We start from the raw sequence: 24,561 nt of genomic DNA, 5'->3' as shown, positions 1-24,561 counted from the left end.
AAAGAAAATAAATTGTTATCTTTAGGTGACAAAAAAAAAAATTAAAAATTCAAGTATTTTTTAGAATTTTATTTAGCCTAAAACTTTATTGTTGAAGTTTGAAGGCTGTTTAGTGTATAAATTACTTACATATAATTTTTAAAACTTAAAGAAGGATGCAAATATTCATATCTTTTTATAGTTTCTCCATCTAGAGACATAGGGAAAACAGATACCCAAACAGATTTTGTTCGTACTGTTTTTTCTTTAATAACAGTAGGAATTCTTATAATTACTCAGTTCAGTGTCATACACAACAATTTTCTCTGGGGGGGTAAAACAAAAAAAGAAACATTTTGAGTTTGTCTGTACAGTTCATTGTATTTTTCATTCTGAAGGTGTACGGATGCTGGATGGAGATGTGACAGATATGGTAGAAGCAAAGTCTCTAAGCCTTAATCCCCAGCACATCCACATCTACAGTGCCAGCTGGGGGCCCGATGATGATGGTAAGACTGTGGATGGACCTGCTTCTCTAGCACGTCAGGCCTTTGAGAACGGCATCAGAATGGTAGGTTGACATCACAGTGCATCGCCTGGATCTGCTTTCATGTGCACATGTAAGGGTACCTGTGCCCAGTACATGCAAGTGCTCAGCATGGGGAAGGCAAAGGACTTGGAAGGAAAGAAGAAAACTTCCTTTGTGTAAAACTCAAAACATATTTTTCTTTTGTAGTGACAATCAGTGACCTTATTTTCAGTCTTACCTGAGGTATCAGCTTTGTTCATTTTCAACTGAAATACATCATCCTCAGTGTCTTTTAATACTTCTCTGAGGTAGTGATGTAATTAGAAATAAATTGATTGAGAAATGCTACTTTGCAGATCAGTGCCAACTCATCAAATCTGAGTTGCAAAGAAATTTTAAAGCAAAACCTTTGACTATGTTTCCTTCTTTCTTAATTTCTGTTTTGCTTTGTTATGTGTGATTTCTTAATGTAAGTATGATGATTTTAATAGGGAGTTGGGGGCAAAAAAAGCTCTATACTCATGGTTCTTCTAACATTTATGTCTGGTCTCAGAGAATTTACAATACTGTGATGAAGGGGACACTAATGCAACTGCAAGGATGCAGTTTTTCTTTTTTTGCTCAAGAAAGTTCTTTGTTTAAACATATGTATGTGTTTGTTTAAATGCCATATTTCATGTAGGGAAGACAACTGTGAAAAGTTCAGCCTGAATTTCTGTACCAGAAGGACTCAGCCATTTCCTCATTGAAATCTCAAGTGCTCAAACTAGGGATAAATATGTGGAGTAACTTGCCAAGAGCATAGATCTTGCCTACAAATGTTATTGTTCCACTGTTGTTATTATTATAGCAGTAATATGAGAGGATACCCTACAGAACCCAGATGAATTTCATTTTGCCAATACATTGTTCTGTATGTGAAATAAGCACCAGTCTATAGTGAAAACATGGCATTTAATTTTCTGAGGTAGGTTTTTTCTGATAACAATGAAGAAAAGGGTTGGTATATTTTTTTGAGAAATAATAGAAGTCATATTTGATACAAGTCAAATTATTATTTTTACAATTTAACTTTTATGTCATTTTATCAAACTTTGTTCTGCCTTAAGTTGCCCATGAGGAATTGAATAGATCTAAATTTCCATATATTTGGATATTTTATCTGTCTCTGACTATGAAAGCTTCATTTCTACTCACTAAATAGAAGTTCTTTTTAGAACTTATATTAAAATATACTGATAAGAAATATACAACATTTAAGATTAACCTCCAATTTCCATTCTTTAAAATACAATATAGACTGAAAAAATTGTAAATGCATGTTGGAATTACCATCTTACCTGGTAGGCTGTTTCCAGACCAAGATTTACTTCAAGATGAACTGTTCTCTTTCTTTTTAATTAGTAATGTCTTTCTGTGTTCAGATAAAGGTACTTTCTCTGTATTTCCTTACACTGTCATAAGCTGTGTCATTTTAAAAGATGAGGCAAATGGAAGAAGAAAAGATTAATTTTCTTTGACAGAATATCCCAGAAATGGGCTCATTGTTCAAGATCGTGATTACATACTCAGCCAAACATAGATTTCCCTAAGGAGTCACAATAATTGTGCAATAATAATAGGCAGACAAAAATGCTTATTATGTTATGTACAGATCGTTACTTTCCTTTTTCAGAAATATTGAACTGAACAACAAAAGTATAACATCTAGGATCGCATCTGTAGAGTAAACTAAAGTAACATTGTATCTTGGTTTAAGAAAATTAAAGGGGCAGACATTCCAGCGTGAGTTACCTTCCCTTTCAGTTTTAACCACTCTACATTCGCCAATAAGGAGAGATGAATGCAAGAGGATATAAGTGAAATAATAACAGTTTAAAACAATCACTAAAAAATGAAACAGGAACAGACAAAAAATAACTGTGATAATCAGTAGTTAAAATGTTGCTGAATTTCATGGATTCCTCATGGATTCCCCAGAAACAAAGAAAAGCAAAAACAGCAGAGAAACCCTCCCCCAAGATGGCACTCTCCATGGATGACCTTGTGTGGAGAGATAAAGAGAAAATGGCAGACAACTGTTATCCCCCGCATGGCTCCCTCTGCAGATGACCTGGGGTGGAGAGAGAGAACAGAGGAGAAGAACAACACAGCAACTGAACCTCCGCAAGTAAAAATCTCCCTCTTCTCCCCAGATATCAACCAACAGGGAAAAAGAACAAAACAGAAAGAATACCTAGAGTCCCTGGAGACTGGAACTGGATCAACAGCTGGAACTCATGGAGGGATTTCACCTTCTCTTTAGCAAAAATAGCAGGCAGAGGGCTTGGGACAATTTGCATTCCATGCCCTCCTGCTTTGACCAGGCACTGCTGGAAGTCTGGGGCAACCATATGGAGTGGGGATGTTCTATTTTTCTTGGCTTGGTGGTGCAGCTGCTGTCTGCCTTGTGCTACCTCTGTTTGCCCAGCAAAAACAGAAGAGAAAGAGCACTTTTTGTTGAATGCCCCCAACCTTAAAAAAGGACTAGCATACACCCTGACCTCACTGTTTCTTTTCTGGCCACTGGGTCTCAAAGAGACAGTAACAACTTTGGGCACAGATAGATATGGAATACAGTAACATTTTGGGTTACCCTGGACACATCAGTACAGGAAAATTTGGCAAAACAATCTTTCAGACCTACACAAAATTTGAAGATCAATATTCTTAATTTATCATGCAAGTATCCACACAATTGTATATTAGAATTTTAAAATGGAACAGCAAAAGGAAATGCCAGTATTTTTTAAAAACATCTGAAAAGGAAATTATGTCTGGCTGGTTTTATTAGGTAAATCAAAGATAGTGCTGAATAATAACTTTGATTATAGCATAATCAGATGCAATTATTATTTTTTATTTATTATAATCATTGCATAAAAATGAAATGGATGCAAGAGCCATCTGTTGTTGAGTTTCCTGAGAGACTGGGTTCCATGAAAAAAGCACCTGATTTATCTTCAGCACATATTATTCCAATTAGCTGCTTATGCTTTGTGTTTCACAACTATTATTATTTTTAATTCTGCTGAGCTAATATGATTACACCTTTCAAATCCTGCAGAAAATAATAAAGATGACTGCATAGATTTCTGTAGAATTAGAGAGAGACAGCACATGCCTTGAATTGAAGTAGACAAACATGTTTAAAGAAAGGCTACTGAGGAATAAATGAATTAATGAAATGATTCCATAAGTTAAATATACTCAAAAATTCCAGGACCAAGGTAATGAAAAAGGAAACCGGTTTTTAAACCTGTCAGAAGTACTATGATTTTATGTCATCTTTAAGGGTATTTCATTTAATTTTATTAAATTTACATACTTAAATTCAAAGAGAATAAATACAGAACTCCATTTATAGCGTGCTTTCAGCTGAGAAGGTCCTTTTCTTGAAAATAGTGTAGTTGTAAGTGCGGAAAATTCTAGATGTCTACATTTTAAATACTAATGCATTAGAGCTTGTAGACCTCATAATATCAATAAAAATCCATTGTAATCATACAGAATTTGCCTGAAAAAAAAATCAAACAAATGGTGGTATAGCAAAAAGTAACATATTCAAGGAAAGTATGTAATGTCACATTTCACCCTGTGCTCAAGAACAAGCAGGCTTAGCATTGCATAACGTGATTATGGGCAAATTATATCATAAGACTGTGCTGAATCTGGGACAAAATGGAGAGCACAAAAGCCTTCCTTGATTCATAAATATGAAATCTAAGTATGTTTTCAAGATACCTGTCAGTGTGTCACTGTTAATAAGCACAATGCTATAAGCACATGATGGAGATGAGTTTGCTGACTCGTGGCTCTGCCATGCAGCATTCAGGCTAGATCATTTGTATTCATACAAATAAGCCTGGTATTCTGCAATAGTGTCAACATCATTTGGAGAGGAAAGCTTTTCAGATATTCAGACTTGTTCTCTCACTGCTGTTTGGCAAAGACCTAATAGTCAAGCTTCTGGATATGTAACCACTGTAGATATTTTTCGTTTAAAGGTTTCAAAGAGCTGGTTATCTCACCCTCCAGTGTCTCACCAATCGTATGTTTTATGTTTTTTCTGTAGTACACATAAGTGTATATAAATCAGCAACTAGTCAGGTCATCCTTAATATAACCTAGAGAGGGTGGAGAGAAGGGCAATCTGCATGGAAATTTTTGGCACAGGCACCTTCATCTTACTGCTGTGACACCACTCTATTTAGTGAGCTGGACTCAAGCCAAAATATTTGATGGACATTAATGATCAGATGCTGTGTGGCTGAACCTCTTGTGCAAACTCAGCTTCATGCCTTCTCTCTCATCATCATTGCCCCTTCTCATATCTCTCGCTTCAACAGCTTTGGCTGCAGAGTGTGTGTTCCAAGTGCTTGCTGGGAGCAGAAAGACTCTCTTACAATCACTACAAGCATCCTACCCACATGCAAGAGTGAGGGAGAAAAGGGAAGAAAAGGAGAAAACAAGAAGAAGGATTTAAGAGTTATTATCATCATCATCATTACTGTATGTTTCTGCTCTGAAAATGGAAGAGATTTCTTGTCATTTGGAAGTGTCTAGGCAAAGGTTTGCTCACAGTGTTCTATGTTTCTAGAGATGTTTCTTTTAAATTTATTTGTCCTGTCATGATGTCTCTGCATTATTCTGAGTAGGATGGGTTGCCTACACCAAGAGGAATTTTTCCCTTTTACTTCGCCAGAGAACTGCATTTCAGAAATCAAAGGCAGAAGTTATAGCAGGAAAACTTCTAGTCAAACGTGCCAAAATGGCTGGTTTTTAATGCATTTCAAGTGATACACAGCAGATTTTTAAAATTATCTTTTAAACTGCATATTGTGTTTTTTCACCTTGTACAGCTGTTGTTTGAGTCTAAATAACACATACCTGTGTTTATACATGTCTGCGATCATTTATGGATATGTTTTCCATGCCGGAGACCTCCTGCACATTTCCAATAAGTTGGCAAAAAATACTTGTTGAAAATCAATCAGAGGAATTAGTGCTGTACTTGAGAATGGTCTCAGAAGGCATGACTTGCAGTACGCTGATACAATCTGGTATTAGATCCTGGCATTTATCTGTCATATAATTTGCATATATACTGTGTATCCTGGTTGCATCTATGATATAAAATGAACATGGATATGTGATGAGAAATATATATAGATAAGATATAGATATATACATATGCTTCAACATACTAAGTTAAACTTTGATTTGCTCTGTACTAGAGGTGGATGCTGATTACATAATAGAACTTGAAAAGTCCATCAATATTTTTTCATCGTATTTCTTCCTGCTGATGTCAAGACACAGCACCATTGACTTGATATTCATAGTTCTAACATCTATCATCCGCACCTGCCTTTTGTCATAAGCCCAATCAGTGAAATTTCATCCCGTTGTTGCTTCATCTATATCCCTGTTTTCCTGATCCATCTATTATTTTCTGGTTTTTGGAAATCTTTTGAGAAGAGCTAGTCTTAACTGAAATCTCATGTCCATGTATTTGCAAGCCAGTAGCAACCTTTACTATTGAAAATAGTATAGCTAATTACTCATCTAAGTCTCTTACTATCATTTCCACTGTAAACCGCCTCTTTTGCTGTATTTATGGTGCATCTTATGGTATTAGAAAACTCGACATCTAAGTCATTACAGATTTTGAGCAATTGATCTCTTGGATAAATTGAATTGGAACATAGGACATAAGACAGGAAATGACAGCATAGATCGTCCATTTCTACCACCACAGGTATTGTGCCATTTAAATACATTGAGCATTTTATGTTCTAGAAAAAGTCAGATTCTTTTCCCCTCTGATTCTGCTGGGAAAACATTTGATGGCCAGCATTAATTATTGGTTAGAGATTTTCTTCTAAGTTACAACATGGTTTCTTCACGTGTAGTTTTCTTCCCATTTGTTCCTGGATATAAATTGTGCCTCATCTTAAACAACTTCCTCCATTTTTGTTTCTAATACATTTTTCAGTTAGTCTCCTTTCAAGCTTCTTTTAGATATGATAGACATGCCACACTCACTGATCACTTAAAAACTAGTCTGTCCATCTCTGCTTATTAGAGTAGTGCTTCTCCACATCTTCCAGCCTGAATTCTTTTCTTGAATGCAGGTGATGGTGATTACTAGACTCACTAAGATGCTCGTTCTCTTTTAGGTGAAAATACCTAATAACTTTGTTTCCCGAGCTCATCCTTGACATACTCTACTCATAACTTCCTTGACCTATATATTTTTCCAGCAGAGACTATATTATTTCCTGTACAATTATTTCCACTCCCACCTTGATGTTACAATAATGTTAATTTTCTTTTGTTTCATTACAAATTTCTTGCAGGGCTCATCACATCTTTGCAGAAGCCTGACACTCTAGTTCTAATACATTTCTCTACATAAAATAAGTTACCAAACAAAAACTTCACAGGTTTATCTGAAATGCTTAAGTGTTTGTTGCATTTTAAACTTTTGTACAGTATTGTAGGCACCACTTACTGACCTTTAAAATCTGTTCTGCAATCTTAAGAGTAATGTTTTGTATATTGAATTTCTTTCTGTTAGTCAGACTTCATTCTTCTGGTTCTTTCTGAAACACTTTCTGTTTTCTGGCATTATTATTTCCAGTGTGGATACCGGAATGGGGCATGCAAGTTTAAGCATTTTCTATGCGTGCATAGTATTGCTTCCATATTCCCTGGATGGGTTCATATAGATCTTAATTAGTAATCCAGTGGACAGACTATTTTAGGGCAGCTCATTCCCAATTGATTATCTTCCATAGTCCTAAACTTCCTAAGCTATTGCTTTGCAAAGTTTGTTCACCTTCCTTTATTTCTTACCAATAAGCCTAATTTCTAGGTCTGATTACCTTGCATTTGGCTGATGTATCTCAGATGCCTTAATGACTTTGCAGATGTGATTTAAACTTGGTATTATGTAGTTTTCTACAAATGGGGGTTGCCCAGCAAAAATGAGGTTAGGCAATAACCTTAACACATTATTAAGCTAATAATAGTAATCCTTTGCTCTACTGTTTGTGCACAGTTAGCAACTTTTTGCATTCAGACAAAGTAGAATTTAGAATATTGCCTTCCAGTAAATGAAATAGTATTTAGGCTTAGTGATACCTGGATGAACTTTCGTACAGTACACTTTATTTTGTTTGGGAAATATGAGTACAAAGTGTGTGTACCAAATATATGCAGCTAACACCAAGGCAATCACAACTCACATCTGAAGTGCAAAGAATAGATTTATTCCATCACCTCACTGGCTGGAGGATTACAAAGAAACAAAGGGATATACATACATTGCTAGACTCATTTTAGCAGGGCCTGACCCCTGCATTACATATCAAAGAGCCTGGAGCATGTCTTCACTGGGCTGTGTTTTACAATCTTAAAATTTATCTCCCTTCCCCACTTACAAAAAGGCCCCCAGCCTACAGGAAAAATGCTTTTAGGTCTTTAGCAACATCCTGTTATCTACTCTGAGAAAATTTAATTTCTTCTTCATCAAACAGAAAACGACCCAAAGCAAACACAAATACATGAATTCTCTCACACAGAGTATTTTCTAACATCTTCCGAGGTGCAGGGTTGGTCTCTGAGCAAAAACAATTCTGAAAAGAACTTACTTTTCTCTCTCCTCACCAATCTCGCGGTTTTCAACCCTTTCCTCCCCAGACAAAGCTAACCTTAAAATTTCTCTCCTTTGCTTTCTGTGAAAAAATTAACTTTTTCACAGGTAATCAGCATGTAGTACAAAAAAATGCAGAAAAATAGTAAATATATCAAAAATGTTCTTACATCGCATTCATTGAAATAAAATAATCCTGAAAGATGGGAAAATTTGTAATGAGAGTTACAAAAAATGTCCATTTTCCTTACAATGTCACAAAGTGTACTGGAAACCAAAACTGTTTGGTTACCTCATCCCATCTCACACATACATGGAAACTGTTGAAACAAGTCAGAATTGAAACAGCATTGCTGTTTTTGGACTTGACAAAATGCCTCTGGTTTTGGATGCCCACCCTAAAACAAGTGATGTATTGAACATAAAAAAAAACAACAACGACAAAAAAAACCCACTCCATTATTTTTGTGGAGTAAATCTTAATTTGAAAAAACAATACTGAAGAGTAGCTTTGTCAAATGAATCTCTTTCCATACACTGAGGTATATAGATTTCAGAGTATGCCTTTTTGAAACATGAATCTGGTTTCTGTATATGAGCAAATCACATATACACTTCACTCATGTATATGAATAAAAGTAGTATCTGTGTATTTCACGTAGGAAAAAAGAGATTTCTGGAATGGAAATCACTGGAATTTTGGTGCAAAAAGTTTTCTGTGACGAGAATTTAACAGTTCAAGGCACAAAACCGTGAAGGCAATGATTTTCTACACAGCCTGTATGTTGTTTCTTAAATGAACGCTGTGGGAGACAAACTGCACAAAGTTGTTCCTTAAGTCCTCAGTCTGCAAAAGTAGAAGTGAAGCGGCCATATTTTCATGCTTATCTACTGAAAAGAGCTAAATTTGCAGAACATAGGAGATTCTTTTTGTTGACTCCCAGAGTTCAATAGACATCTCTAAACCTGAAGTTTTCCACAAGGAAGAGTCTGATGTAAGTCGTGAAAAAGAGCTATGTGGATCTAGTGGCCCTGGGCTCCTTTCTAGAGTGATTAATCAGATAGTAGTATAAAGGCAATGAGGACTGCCTGAACCCATCCCATATAATGGGTGTTTGTGGTGTTTGTGTATAAAATCAGTTGCATACTCAATTCTCACACTGATGGCTTTCCTATGCACTGCTTGTTTATTTTGGCTTTGCTTGCAGGGACAATTTTGCCTCTGATTAACTACAGATTGTACAACAGAAATTTTGGCAAAGCAAGCTCTCATGTTATCACATTTTGTTTGCCATATACAACTTGTTTTATCCTGATAACAATAGTAATGATACTGTAGAAAGAGAGCCTCAGCCAGAATTGTGATTCATGCAGTCCTTGAGCTGGCTCTGTTTTGTTTAGGTAAATGAGAGATTCATTCCAATATTCCACATGTTCATATTCAGGTTTCAGCCAACAGTTCTTTTGGTTGCACTTCAGGCACTAGTTATAGCTCTGTGGGGAATATCTTGGAGCTGTTTAAACTGCTTTTCTTGTGAAGAGTAAAGTAAAAAATACACCACATGAAGCCTACATATTGAATTGTTCCACTGATATATCCTGATAATTAGTGTGTAAATACATAGGTGCCTGTGGTTATTCAATACGGGGTTTTGTTATATGCACATTAGAATGTTTTATAGCTTCAATGTTTCAAAGGTATCATATCCTAAGAGATAACAAAGTACATTTTTTTCTTTTTTTTTTTTAGCATGGTTAATTATTTTGCCTTTCGTTTTGTTAATTAAGGAGCTGGTTCAGAAATAGCCAGTAACCTTTCTTAGCAATTTCCCTTTCCAACAATATAAGATAATAATTGTTTTTTGTAGGTAGTGATATATTTTTGCATTGCATATATGTTATGTGTGTATATATATTGCTATGTTGCAGCAACAGGAAAGATTTTCTTTACTTCCTAGTTTTTATAAGAGTAAAACCATAATTTTTAATATAAAACACAGGTGTCTATTTTTGTTCATTCCCCTGAACATGCATCTTTATTTATGCATCCGTGTTTGACTCATTACTCATTTCCTCACAGATACTGTAGGTGTGCATTTTTAATAAATTGATGCACAAACATTATTTTTTCTGAAAGTATGGATACCTCAACAGAATTAATTGTCTGAGAAATGTTTCCTTTTGTTAGTGAATTTTTGCTTTCATATATAAGAAGACTGTTAAAAAAAAAAAAAAAAAAGCCTGCTTGGCTTTTTTCTGGTAGCACTTCAGAACTGCTGACTTGGACTCTCAGCTTACCATTATGTTTTTTGGAGAGATGCCTGCTTTCAGGTTCAGTACTGTGCAGTCTACAAAAGAGTCCTTTAAGGATGTTGTGCCAGACTATTTTTCATTCCCAGATAAGAGGTTAAATGGACTGGTAGAAACTCAGCAGGAGCTAGGGGTTGCTCCTGGTCAAAAGCAAAATGCTGGCAGTGAATAGCGTGGCAATGCTGTGTCCCTGCACAGGGCAGCAGTGTCCAGATCCTACAGAGTGCAGAAATCAGCAGAAACTGGAAGAAAGGGGATGTATCTCACAGGTGCATTTCTCAGGATGCTGTGATCCTTGGTGCCTGGCACTACAGTGATTGTACTATGCTGGAGCTAAAAACCATGCTTGCAAAGTAGATTTTTTTAGGTCTCCAGAATACTGGCTTGTGTTCTGCACATTCAGTTATGGGCATTTCCTCTTTAGGAATTAGTTTTTAAGGAAGAGATCATACCATGGGCTACTTTTTCCAGCTTCCACTTCAGGATCAATTTCATTTTCTGGCAGTAGTTTTTACTTCTTGGAAACATTAAGTAATTTTAGAACAGTATTGGGGAGAATAGAGGAAATGAAATGTTCAGGTTCTAGGTGTGGATAGAGTGTCCCTCCTTCTCTCTCCATTTTGTATTTTCATGGTTTGTTTTCTGCTCATGAGTGTGCAGTTTCCAGCATATTGGTGCCAAATTATCTCTCCCTGACTGCCACCCCTATAACTCTTAATTACTCCAGTTCAACTGTTCTGTCCTCTGCCTTTCCTGCTCCTTCATATTTTCTTCCTTATTCCTTTGTAAATTTGATCACACCTATCAAGACAGTAAGTCACTCCATCGGTAGAGAGGGTTATTGGGGCACTTCATTCCTGGGCTGGAAATAGTCAGGATTCACAGGCTGGATTAAGGCAACTTGACTTTTAAAGCAGTGAATGAATGTAAGGTCTAAAATTTATAAAATAGTGTGATTAAAATTTACTCCACTGGCTCTTACTACATCTTGTAGGTGGAAACTGTTTTTATTAGAATATTTTTAAAGAGTGCTGTAAGCAACTTAAAAGTGTGTGGGACTGCTGGTTGTCTTTATTTGAGTGTATGGAGACCTCTATCTCAAAAATCCCTGCCAGTACTGCTAATTCATTCACTCATAAAGATGTGATGCATACACGAACACACACACTTGGAGCAGGGGATGTTTCTATAATAGTATAAGGAAATTCTGCAGATGTCATTATGAGCATGTTCATACTAGCTCTGATTCTTGGCAGACTTAACCTGTCCATGCTGGTGAACTGGAAAAAACAAAAAGGGGCTTTTGTATCACTTACCTGCTTGTAACTTGCTGACCAAGGAAAAGAAGGCATTAGCAGGAAAAAAAAAAAATGCCCCAAGATTCTTCTTTCATGCTTTACAAGTGCAGTTTCTGCCTTGGGGCCCCTGAGTCCATTTCATTTAAGCTGTCTGTTGAGCACACTGTCTTTGTCCAGAAAATGTACTAGAAAACTGGACTGTGACTTAGTCAATAGCAAGTCACAGTCATCAGTGAAACAGTTTCATTTTGCACAATGGGATTTTTTTTCTTTTAAATGATATGACATTTTATGCAATTTAAGAAAATAGACTAGAAAAAAGGAGAACCTTTCATAGTGGCCTGATTTGGTGCACTGACAAGTGCAAGTGCAGAGTTATGGACACCATGCAGAGTTTATAGGAGGCAGTCCCTAGCTGTCATTGCAAATGGAAGAGCAGAAGCAACTTTGTGCTTAGAGGGGAGGGAATGAAATTTTAAAATCATGAGATGAACTTTGAGCATACTTTGCTGGACATTGATTCAACACTGGTCTATGCCTTTTCTATGGAAGAGTTAGCAGCTCTTAGTTTTGCTCAAGTTGTGTCCATATCATTTGTACATGCACCTTTGCTTTGGCCTAATAAATGACACATGGCTTCTTGGCATCTCAAGGCTTGACTTTCTGTCTGATACCCTTGGACACCTGGCAGATGACAAATGATAGATTTAGATAAACAGTAAAAGCTACATAGTGCCTTGTATGCGTGTTTATCTTAATTTTGTAACACAGTCTAACTGTTATTTAACTGTCTTTATTTAGATGATACCAACTGGAATAACATTCACATACAGTAGAACAGCTGACACTCTTGCTCTACTTACTTGGTGGGCACAGTTGCTAACAAGTAAAATGTAAAAAAGTAAAATGTAGAAAACAAGTAGAAAATACTCTTTTCCATTGGTCACTGCATCTGGTACTTACTTTTTATTGCAGTAACAGAGACATTGATCCTTTACATATTTGCAGGAGTCATTTTTTTAAAGAAATACTTGCCATTATCTGTTCAACTAAAAAACCCTAGCATGAAAACATAAAACCAGGTGCAAATGGCTATTAGTTTTAAGGCCCCGCCCTTACTATTAAAAATGTAAATTGATGTTAGTCATGTTTAAATTATAAATGCAGAATTTCTAACATCCATTGGCATGTTTTCACCATTTTGTGGCCAAAAATGATTCAAATAGCTTGTTGTTTATTACTAGCACAGCAGCATAAGTACACATCTAATGAAATAGATTACACAGAAAATAGATTGCATAGAGAATAAACATTCTCTGTGCAAACAGACTAATAATACAGTCATACACTGCAGTGAAAAGGTTTTTATTTCATGGAACAAATTATGTTATACTGCTGTTTGCACACAGAACCATCTGATGGTAACAGCAGAAAAAATACAGGCTGTTATTAGTAGGACATCTTTCTTCGTGCATCTTTTTGAGAAGTTTTTTTACAAAATCTTTTTTCTTTAATTTTTTTTCTTTTTTTAAGTGGAAGCTATGGCTTGATAACCCTGAATGATACCCATTGGTGTATAAACCATTGGTGGGGTTTAGCCATAATACTGCTTTCAAGACCTGTGTGTGAAGACAAAAGAGAGAGTGTTGTAGTAAAGAAAGAGAGCTGTAGCACTTCATAAAAGTTGTCTTAAAAAAACAAACAAACAAACCCAAAAACCCCAAACAAACAAAAAACCCCCACTACATTGAAAATGTTGCTATTTTGTATCTTTTTGTTGGTGCGTTAGCTAAGATCTAGAAGAGGAGTGAAAAAATTGTAATTTCAGACTGATCCTGTCTGGTGAATGTGGATTTCATAGTACATTAAACTTGGCACCTTGGTATTTTTCTCTCTGCTTGAAATGTTTCTAAAGGAAAATTTGAATTTTAGAGACACACCTTCATGTAGACACTAGTCAGAAGAATTTGCTATTTAACTTACTTCGCTGAAAAGTCTTTCGAGGTAGTATACTTTTATTAAACTCACAAATTATCTCCATGATAATTGAGAAGTCATGGCTGTCTGGTGAAGGCCCAAGTGGCTGGAAAAAGGGAAACACTATACCCATCCTTAAAAAGTGTAGAGAAAGGAGGACCCTGGGAACCACCAACTGGTCAGCTTCACCTCTCTGCCGGGGAGGATCATGAAACAAGTCCTCCTAGAAGCTCTGCTAAGGCACATGGAGGACAAGGGATGTGATTTGGGATAGCAAGCACAACCTCACCAAGGGGAATTCCTGCTTGACCGACCTATTGGGCTTCTGTGATGGAGTGACTGTGTCAGTGGACAAGGGTAGGGCTACAGATGTCGTTTATCTGGAATTCTGTAAAGCCTTTGACAATTCCCCACAACATCCTTCTCTCTCAGTTGTGGAGAGATGGATTTGATAAATGAAGTGTTGGCTAAGAAAGTGGTTAAACACTCACATCCAGTGGAGAGTAGTCAATGGCTAAATGTCCAATGAACATCAGTAACAAGTGTCCCTCAGGAGTCCCCATTGGTATTGTTATCCAGTGTTATTTACTGCCTTCCTTAATGACATGGATGAAGGAATCTAGTGCATTCTCAACAAATTTGCAGATGACACCAATCTGAGCGGTGCAGTTGATACTCTTGAAAGATGGAATGCCATGCAAGGGTACCTGGACAAGCTCAAGAAATGGGCCAGTATTGTATTATGAGGTTTAATAGGACCAAGTACAAGGTGATGCACTTGCATCAGAGCAACCCTCAATATCAATACAAGCTGTGGGGTGAACAGATCAAAAGCTGTCTTGCTAAGAAAGACTCAAGCAGGACTTGGGGGTGCTGGTGAATGAGAGGCTGACATAAGCCAACAGTGTATGCTTGCAACCCAGAAAGCCAGCCCAGTATGATATTTTACTCCTTCATCTGAGTTTTCAGCATGACTTTCTTGGTACATTTGGATAATATAGATGGACAACAACAAACTCCGTATAAAAGTTGTTTCTAAAGCTGTATTTATACTACCAATTTTCTCAATTTTTCTAATGTCTGATTCTGAAATCTGCTAAATACTTTTCTCATTTCAAATTCTTCTCAGGGGACTTGTTCTTTTATTTTCTTCTTCTCATGAGATTTTTTGGGGGGGAAAAAGACCTGGCTATTAAGCAGTTGAGGGAGAAAATAAGAATTATTAATCAAATTTTTTGTACTGTTTCCAAACAGGGACGGAGAGGCTTAGGTTCAGTCTTTGTTTGGGCATCTGGAAATGGTGGAAGAAGTCGAGACCACTGCTCCTGTGATGGCTACACCAATAGCATCTACACTATCTCCATAAGCAGCACAGCTGAAAGTGGAAAAAAGCCGTGGTATCTGGAAGAATGTGCATCCACACTAGCTACAACGTACAGCAGTGGGGAATCCTATGACAGGAAAATAGTATGGGTTTTATTTGTTTTTTCATGTATATGTGATTGTATTCTGCACAGTGACTTAGGGGGATGGAGAGAAAGGGAAATCATTTACTCTAATATCTTCCTTGTGTTTTAAATCCAGTTATCAGTAGTTCTTACATTTTACACACATATTAGCAGTTTACCTAGATACCTGTTTTCTTAGATTTGTTTTGACACAGCATCATTCCTCTTTTACGTTCAGTGACCATCACTAATTACTCATATTGCTGTCTATTCTGGAAATATATTGTAAGGAAAATAAGGCTCAGTGCTCATCTTTTCTGTATTGTTCCTCTTCTCATTCCTAAGCAGCCAGCATCTGATTTCCTTAATGTTCTCATCTTTGCTGGAAAATGACAAATAGTTTTAATTCTATTGGATAATCTGTTGATATCATTAGTATTTGTACATCCTGTGTGCCTTTGCAAAATGAATGCATTCAGGATACTTTCCAGTATTCAACATTCTACTCCTTTTAACCTTTTAAACCTTTGTACTCAGGTTGATGAGGTTTGCTAACATTGTCCTCTTCCCTGCTTATTTATTCTGGTGTTTAACTTACAGAAATTTATTACTTCTGGATCAGAAGATTGAAGGATTTGGAGGGGTTTTTTTTCTTCCTTATGTTTTCTTAAGGACTTACCTAACCTTTCTTTTCGGTCCTTAGCAGATTTTTCTCTTGGTATCAATCAAGAGTTACAAATAATTGCCTCTGTGTTTTTTTTTTTTTAATACTCCCTGCCTTGTCTTTCAGGATTCTGGGATGCTGGCCATCCCTTCTTGGATTCCTTCTTATTATCAGATGGTCTAATTTTTGTTTTAGACTTGTTCTGAGATCATTCTTCATTCCAATGATTTTTCTGTTATTTACTTGCTTCTCTTCACTGAAGTCTTCTCTCTTTCTTCCTGATATATTTCTTGTTATCCCTGTTAAATAATAATAAATTTTAGAATTATTATATCTACTAGGATTCCTCACTTCTGTGATTAAATTCCCTTTACTGTCCTTTAAAAGACATTCACTAACTTCTTCATTTTTGAGTGAGACTAATAAGCTGAGCAGATGTGATTGTGTTCCTCCAGCCTGACCTCTTACTTAGAAAGTCTGTAGGACTTCCCTGAGTCCTTTGAATCCAGCATTTGCTGTCAAGTCAACAACAATTTTTATAAATACAATCAGTATTGCTTTCAAAGTTTTCTGTGACAAAAAATTAACTCAAAATTAGTATAAGTGCTTTTAATTATTCATTGCTATTAAAAGATTTCTCTTGTTTGCTCTCTGGGCCCCTTTAGCTTTGATTTCTAAGCATTTGGTGTCACAGATTTTATTGCTAGTATGAAGACTGCTCCAGTTGTCTGTCTTCTCTCTGGCCATGTAGCCCAGACAGTTAATCCCTCTCAATAATGGAAAGTAAGCTTCTTGTATTAGTCTGTCTAAGTCATGTTTTCTTATAAACCCTTTTTCATGTTACAAGCTTCTAGAATACAAACTAGACACACCAGTCAAGTAGCAGCAGTATTCAGTGACAAAAGCATAGGAAAGTGGCTGTCTGTATGTGCCAGGTCAGTTTTCTTCTGTTTATATATTGACCCTGATGAGACTTCTTAGCTTCACTGTCATATAATGTGTCCATCACTGTGTGATGCCCAGCCCACTTTCAGAGCTGCTGCTTCTGTTTTCAAAGTTGGTGGTTCAAGGAAATATGTAAGGATAGTTAGGGTCTCCTTATTCCACCTTTAACAACTGGCAGGGTTAGTACTCACCTTCAGTCCAGCCCTCATCATCACTTTGTCGTTTCCCAAGTTTCTCCCAACACTCATCAGAAGGTGCTGGTGTTTTCTTCCATGTCTTTGGTAAAAGCTTGAGGTCATACTATGGCCAAAAACCAAATTGTAGAAGACCTGATTAGAAACAGCAATCATTTCTTCTATATGCTATAAGGGTATATATAATTTCTCTGCTTCTAATTTTTATACATGCTTACATTTTGGACCACATAATTATCCCAGTTTAAATCAATGTATTATGCATTATGTACATTTATAATCTCTTAAAATTAAATATTAAAAAAATATGCAGTATTACATGATGTGTCTTATAAAATCCTGAGTATATTACTTTCAGCCAAAGTGATGGCCAGAAAAAAATACTGCAGTACTTTGGCAAGCTTTCTTTTCCAACATCTTCTGTTATGAACCATTGAGTATTCTACTAGCTAATCTATTAGTAATTAATTTAAATCCTATATCAGCTGCTTTACACTAGATAAAAAGGTGGCAAATGGATGATATTAGTAGGACAATACTGCTTACCCTTTTTAAAATAATGACACTATGCCGATTTTCTGTTTTCTGGAATTTCTGAAATATTCAAACATTTGCTAAAAACAACACAGTTGTTCCCTTTCCAGCTCTTGTAAGAGTGTTTGACACTTCCAGTCTTTCTGATATTAACTTGTTATTTAAAATAGAGATAAATAGGAAGATGATTTATCATCTCTCTATGCTCTGAAAATTTAAAACAGTATTGGGGATTCTTTTGCTTCTGATGTATTGGAAAATAAAACACACGTTATTTTTTAGGCTTCACCATTTAATCTTGTCTTTCCTTATTGCCTCTCTGCATCTTTTATCCTCAAATGTAATTAATTGCTGTTTCTTTATATCCTTGATCATGTTTTTAATATTGAGTAAAATATCACTGTATTTCTTAGTCCTTATTTGTACTTTCCTACACCGCTAATTTAAGCTTTGTGCATACCTCTGATTTCTTAATAGATGCAGTTTTCTTGGTAATTGTCATCCACTCTTTTCAATTAACATACACTTTCTGCTTTTACAGAATTACTGTTTCAGTAAGAGAGCATTGCTAATTTCTCACATTTTACTCCCTTATGTCTTGCACTAGGATCAAAAACACCTGGAGGTGATCTCACCTTTATTGTTTAAGACTTCTCATGGAACATAAGCATATATAATTTTTTAGTTTACCAAAGTATAGTACCCATCACTTCTGGAACTTTGCAGTGTCCTAATACAGGCAGGTTAAGATTTTTGAAAAGTATACCTTACAAATGAGATAATAATTATTATATATAGAATGCACACAAATTATCCCATAGTTAGGAAATTAAGGAAGATAATTTACATAAACTTTATTGAAAATAATTAAAAATATGTCTCTGAAAATTCAGAGAGTTCTTAATTGGAGTCTTCCTTGGAGATCTCACATTGAATATCAGAGATAAGTAAAAATATTTTTTTTATTTAATTCCATGAATTCTAAAAGCTGATTGTTTTTATTAGTCAGATTAGAAATTCAGTTCCATATCCCAGCCTTAGTTTAGTCCTACAGTATGCATCATTTTGCACAGTAAATGGCAAAAGCATAAATCTGAGGAGCCGTAAGAATTAACCCAGGTCTGTTGACCATTTGTTTACCAGAATGTAATTTATGCTTGACAACTCTTGTGCAAAGCAACCTTGCAGTTGCAGTTGCAAGAGTCACTGATCCCAAATGCTTGAAAAGCAGACTATAATAATTCCTGCCAAGACTCTTTTTCCTGTACCATCTTATCAATTGACTTTTGAAACTCACAACTCTTTCCATGTTTTACTAGTGGTACTTGGTATTTAAAGCCTTGCAAGGCTGTTCCCTCTCTAGATACTTTCAATGATGAAGTGATACAGCGTAGTGGAGATAAATAGCTTCTGTTTGTATGTGATTCTGTTATGCTACAACCCATTGAGAAATTCCATGAAATTGTGATGCCAGCTTTTCAAACTGATTGTTGAGAAGTCCTTTCAGCATACATACCCTCACATGGAGACAGGGATATTGCTATTACCTGTGTGACTGTCTTACTTATAGTCTGTTCTAAGAGCATTCATGATTGTATTGCTATTCTTTTCTCCAGCTTGACTACAAAAATTCAGTCCTCCTAAAGTCCTATCAAGTATCATTTACCTTGGAAGGAAGTCTTGTTTGAAACAAAAAGTGAACTCAAGACAGAACCGAATATTTCAAATAATAAGCTTTTTAAACTGCTGTTAAGTGCTAGAAGAGTCTAGAAATTATATAAGTTTTCACTGTTGTATCATGCATCCTTTTCACTGCTTCATATCTCATACTTTTGTTTAAATTGATGCTCCTTTTGAGTCAGAGGTTGTCTTCATACCTTTCCACAAGAAACTGAGAGCTTGCAGCAAGTTTAAAGGGAAAAATAACTACAGAGCGAATAGAAAGATTATTATTAAATTTAAATTATCCAAATTCTATTATGCATATAAATTTATATGCACTTGACAAACAATGCGGGGTTCAACTCTATGCCAAAATTTGAAGAGTAACAATACTTGATCAGATCATAAGATGATTTTGCTTGTTGGAGTGAGACTCCTACATTCAAAATAGCGAACAAAAATACCACAGCAGTAAACCGGGAAGAAGTGACTTGGCATAGGATTTACAACCAACATCAAATGAACTAATTTTTTTTGTTTCTTTTTTTTTGGGTTTTGTTTTTTTTTGTTTTTTTTTCTTTTTGTTTTGTTTTTTTTGTTTTTTTTGTTTTGTTTTGTTTTGTTTTGTTTTGTTTCTCACGTAACACAGTACAGATTTCAGTATCATGTGAGATTCTACAGTATTCTAGTACAGAAATACCTACCCAAGAGTTAGGAACAGTGAATGGGTTACAGTTGTAAAATGTCATGTTCCAGAGTTCCTTCCTATTTTTCCTTGCAATTCTTTAGCTGAATATCTTTCTTTTTTCTTTTCTTCTCTGTTTTTCTGTCCAGTAAGTGCAGAATGTATTTTAAGGTAAATGAACAAACAGTAACCAAGTATTAGAAACTGACTTTGTTCTAAAAATGATTTGATTTCAGTACGGAGTAATAGAATCACAAACACTTTTATAACTACACAAAACACTTTTTTTTCTCTTTTCATTACTACCCATTTTTTATAGCTAGCTGCTTGTTAAAAATATAGGATGTAACATAATTTTAGAAGTTTTTCTAGTCTTGGAGGGGTTTTCTTGTCTTATACAATGACAGCTTAAAATATTTTAGGCTAGTTACAGGTAGACGCACGTTCTTGGAACAGTTCCTTGTTATTCAGGAAAGGTGCACCAAGTGCGCTTAACTTTATACTGTACTGAGTTTTATTGCAGTGATAATTAGCCTCTTATGAACCAAGTTTCCACCCTTTGGATATATTAAAATACTCAAAGGATGCTAATGTTCCAAAGATGCCAATAGATGTATACCTTTTACATAGACTCTTATGGAAAAGGACTAGAATTACTTTTAGGTGTTTTCAAGTGCAGGTGCAAAGTGCTGGTATAGTTACAGGCATAGAAACTCACTGTGGGGCAGAGAAAAATGGACAGTAGGTAAAGACTACAAAATTATACTTCTTTATAGATGTTACCTCTCATACTCAGTTAATACAGAAGTATTGGCTAATAATATGCAGTTGTCACATTATTTTTTCCTATTATTCTCTTCTTTGCTACTTTGAATGCTATAGGACAATACTTAAAGATAGCTTCCCCCCTCTGGACCATGTGGCTAGGACAGGTTAAGCACCACATAATAGAGTTATCTATATGGTTCTTATCAAACATATTGCACAAATGCAATGCATTTCCTTTGAACTTGTTTTTCAAATGATTTTGTAACACACTGAGATTTTTTTATCAGAAAGCTCCTCATAGATATGGTTTATAAGCTTATTAAATTACTTATCTCCTGCAAATAACATATCTATTTCATATTCCACTCGTTTTGTTGTCTTCTGATAAATAGCAATTCATCTGCTGGTTTTCTTTCTCTTCTTGTTGATAAACTTCTACTCTAAGCAGAACTTAAAACTGAAACAACAAAAGAAAGCCCATCCTGTCTGCTGCCAGTTCTTAAAACACAAAAGTCTGCTGTCCTTCAGAAACTTACTTAGGTTATCAAGATATGTACCAGATAATCACAGGACACAATGTGACCTCTTCTGAGTACATACAAATGCAAAGGCTCTGTAAAATGTAGAATGGATTTTTGTTAAAATCTTCTCACTTCTGGGGACACAGATTCACAGAAATCAATGTATCTTGAAGAACTGTAGCAGAGGGTAAAAAATTATTCAATCACTTCAGAAAACTCATGTAATTAAATATGAAATACAAAGAAATGGAGAAACTTGAGAGATGGTACATGAGCTTGTTCTCTGCTAAGAGAAATCCCATTTTTTACTTTATTCATTAATTTCCGAGTTGGTAAAACTATAGAAGGATTGATGATTCAATCAATCAATAATCATGACTGTACAAAATTGGCATCTCCTTCAGAGAGCAAGTTGCTCAGAGCAAGTTGCTTCTGTGAAACTGTTAGTGTCTAGATTTTTTCCTTTACTAAATGCCTGCTTTTTCTGAAAACTTTGCACCAATGCCTGTGGGAGGTATTACAGTGCAATGATTTTTATAATTTCTCTTCGCCTTTCATCATGGTGTCTGTGGCTAATTTCATGTTGCTTAAACTAGGCGAATACCAGGAACGTTGTCATTGTCTTAAATTAAACCTAGTTGATTCAACTTATTTAGAAGTTGTTGTAACTCTCAGCCCTAGAAATGTTGCATGGACTTTTCTTGGGAAGCTGGATCAGCATTTTCACAGATCAACATCTGTGTTATACTCAATGAAAGATTTAAAAATTTCTCCTTCTCCCCACCCTAACAATCAGAATGACTGCTAATATACACTAATGGCAGCTTCATGGTGCTATCAAACACCACATCCTTTTATTGTGATTGATGATGTTTTTATGTTGCTCAGGAATTTGGGCATCATTTTTCTTCTTGAAATTTGCTCACCTCTTGGTGATCATGTACTCTTTTTTCTTGGGGTAAATGCAGCAGTCCTCTGACAGTGAATCTGTAGTGCTGAAAAACACGCCTCATATCTTGGAAGTAATCTATACCTAAACATCTCAACTGTAAGTAACTGTCAGTAACTTTCCTTTAAATTAATTCAAATGGCATTTACACCTACAAAGCTTTCTCAACACATTTTTGGGGGAAGTATCTGCTGAAAGCCAGACAAAGGTTCAAATTGCTACCACAGTATCCGTTTAGAACAAGAGGGACAATGTTGCAAGTTAAAGAGACATTGTGGCTTATTGTGCTTGATATCTGTAGCGGCAGGAGAGTAAAATCAATCTGGAAGAATGGTCTTCCAGAGGATGAGAAACGAGGACAGCACAGTTCAGCATGAGTTTCACAGTATTGTCAGAGGCTGTCCTGTAGGGAAAAACTGCTATGACAGCACTTTTTCTCCTGCCTGAGCTCCTGGTTGCTTTGTTGCCTTCAGTGTTCTTTGCTACACCACTTTTATGTAGGGCATAAAGGACCAGGATGTGAAAGACATGAGCATGTATTAATCCCTTTTCAATGTCTCTTTTTCATGGCCTTCCTTCTGGTCCTTGCCACAGCACTGACCAGTATTTTCCAAGTGGGATACCTGCATCTTATATGTCTCTGGGTGCATGTCATCATCTAGTACTTGGACTTTTTAATTCCACCTGGAAAATCGATTGGAATTTGCACATATAGGCAATGCAGTGTTAGGGCTCTTCCTGCTGCAGTTTCGTCTCTTAATATTGTCACAGCATTTATGCAATTTCCATGCTTAAAGCTTTTCCCAATATTGGTAATTTTCATCATCTGAATGAATAAACAGTCAATAGGTAAGAGGGCAAGAGAGAAGGAAATTACATGAACATTTTATTTACGGGGTTTCAACTTCTAGCCAATGACAGATAGAAGAAATTATGTAACAAGGTGTGCACCAATGAAGAATATTAAATGATAGGAGGCAAAAATTTCTTTCTAGACTTCATCAATCAAGAAACCCAGCCCCTGGTAAGTTGTTTCATTTAAGGATCCAACAATATAAATGCTTTCACATGTCTTTTTCAATTTTTAGACGCTTCCATATTGTTTCACTTGCTCCCTACTTGTTTTCTGTTAGAAATCTTCTATGTTAACTTGCATATGCTTACATGTTGTGAGAATTTTCATCAGCCTTATACAAATCATGTAATATACTGAATATAGCTAACATCATGTGTGAAACCTATCCCTCGTGCACACATTTGCTTATATTCTGCCCAGATGAGATGCAGCTGGTTTTTTAGATCACATTTCATGTATCTTGAGATTTCAAAGTTAGACAGGCATTTTTACATGTCCTGTGCTTTTTAATGATTTTTTGATCATCTGATCCTCTCTTTTCCCATCTTTGTGCAAATCTGTGTTGGAAATGAAGTACAATGCTGGTTAATTAGAACACAATAATTCCATGTTCTTAGATAAAATGTTACATAAGCAACTTCTCTGCCCCTCAGGAAGATATTTTATATCTTGCAGTGACTGAAATTCTCAGATTAAGTTTTGACATCACAGGTTATTCACCTTCATGGAGGTTTCCCTGTTGAAGACTGCTGTCTTCAAACTACTGTTCTCCAGTCTGCATGAGTTTTGCTTGAGCTTCTGCTAGGTAGTAGTGACATCCTACCTCTGCTGCATTGCTCCTGCAAAGAACCATTTATTCAGGAAGACAAGCACAGAGTAGAATCACTTTAGATTGACATTGCCTTCAAAGAAGCAAGATTTAGAATAAACACATTTTTGTGCATTTTTTACATTCTTACAGAAAGCGTGTGTCTAAAATTAATTATTGAATAGAAACATCCTAACACTAAGTAGAAGGCTGTATGTCTAGTTGGTATTGCACATTACAGTTTATACATCCACTTAGATTACATTAAAAATATGTGCAGCATGTAATTATCTATACATAAGACATAACAAAACTAAAAACATCTAATTGGCTGGTGATGGCTGGGCCAAATTTGTGATCACATCAGGATTTTCCAATGAATTATTGCTTAATTTCATGTGATTTATTGCATAAGGAGTAAATGAAAGATTAAACAGGGTACTTAGCATGAGCCAAAACTGTATTCTCTTGTGTCACATACTTCCACTGTGATTTCAGGCAACCTAATCAAGCCCTCCATACCTCTATATAGTCACTAAAATGTGCATAAGCAGGCTGTATGTAAGATTTAGTTCCTTCCTGTTTGTAAAGCACTTTGAGATTCTTGGAGGGAAAGTCCTCTGTAAATCCAAATGGGACAGAATTGCAGTTGTGCAGTTTCAAACCCCTCTGCATGTTTTTCTGGTTTAAAAGTGTCTTTGTTGCTCATGCCATGGAGCAATATAGAGAAAACTG

The 24,561-nt window shown here is 35.8% G+C and overlaps 1 protein-coding gene across 2 annotated transcripts in view; it reads left to right on the top strand.

Moving 5' to 3' along the window:
- Positions 1-24,561, top strand: part of PCSK5 (proprotein convertase subtilisin/kexin type 5) — a 225,697-nt gene that overhangs the window by 98,636 nt on the left and 102,500 nt on the right. For both annotated transcript variants that reach the window (XM_053931696.1, XM_053931697.1), the window contains exons 7-8: positions 378-550; positions 15,047-15,259. In XM_053931696.1, coding sequence (XP_053787671.1) covers positions 378-550; positions 15,047-15,259 — 386 coding nt within the window. The remainder of the gene's footprint in view (positions 1-377; positions 551-15,046; positions 15,260-24,561) is intronic.

This window comes from Vidua chalybeata, chromosome Z (genome assembly GCF_026979565.1).
Source record: "Vidua chalybeata isolate OUT-0048 chromosome Z, bVidCha1 merged haplotype, whole genome shotgun sequence".
NCBI classification, from domain to species: Eukaryota; Metazoa; Chordata; class Aves; order Passeriformes; family Viduidae; genus Vidua; species Vidua chalybeata.
The sequence above is the reverse complement of the archived record's forward strand: the minus strand, read 5'-3'. Positions and strand labels throughout refer to the sequence as shown.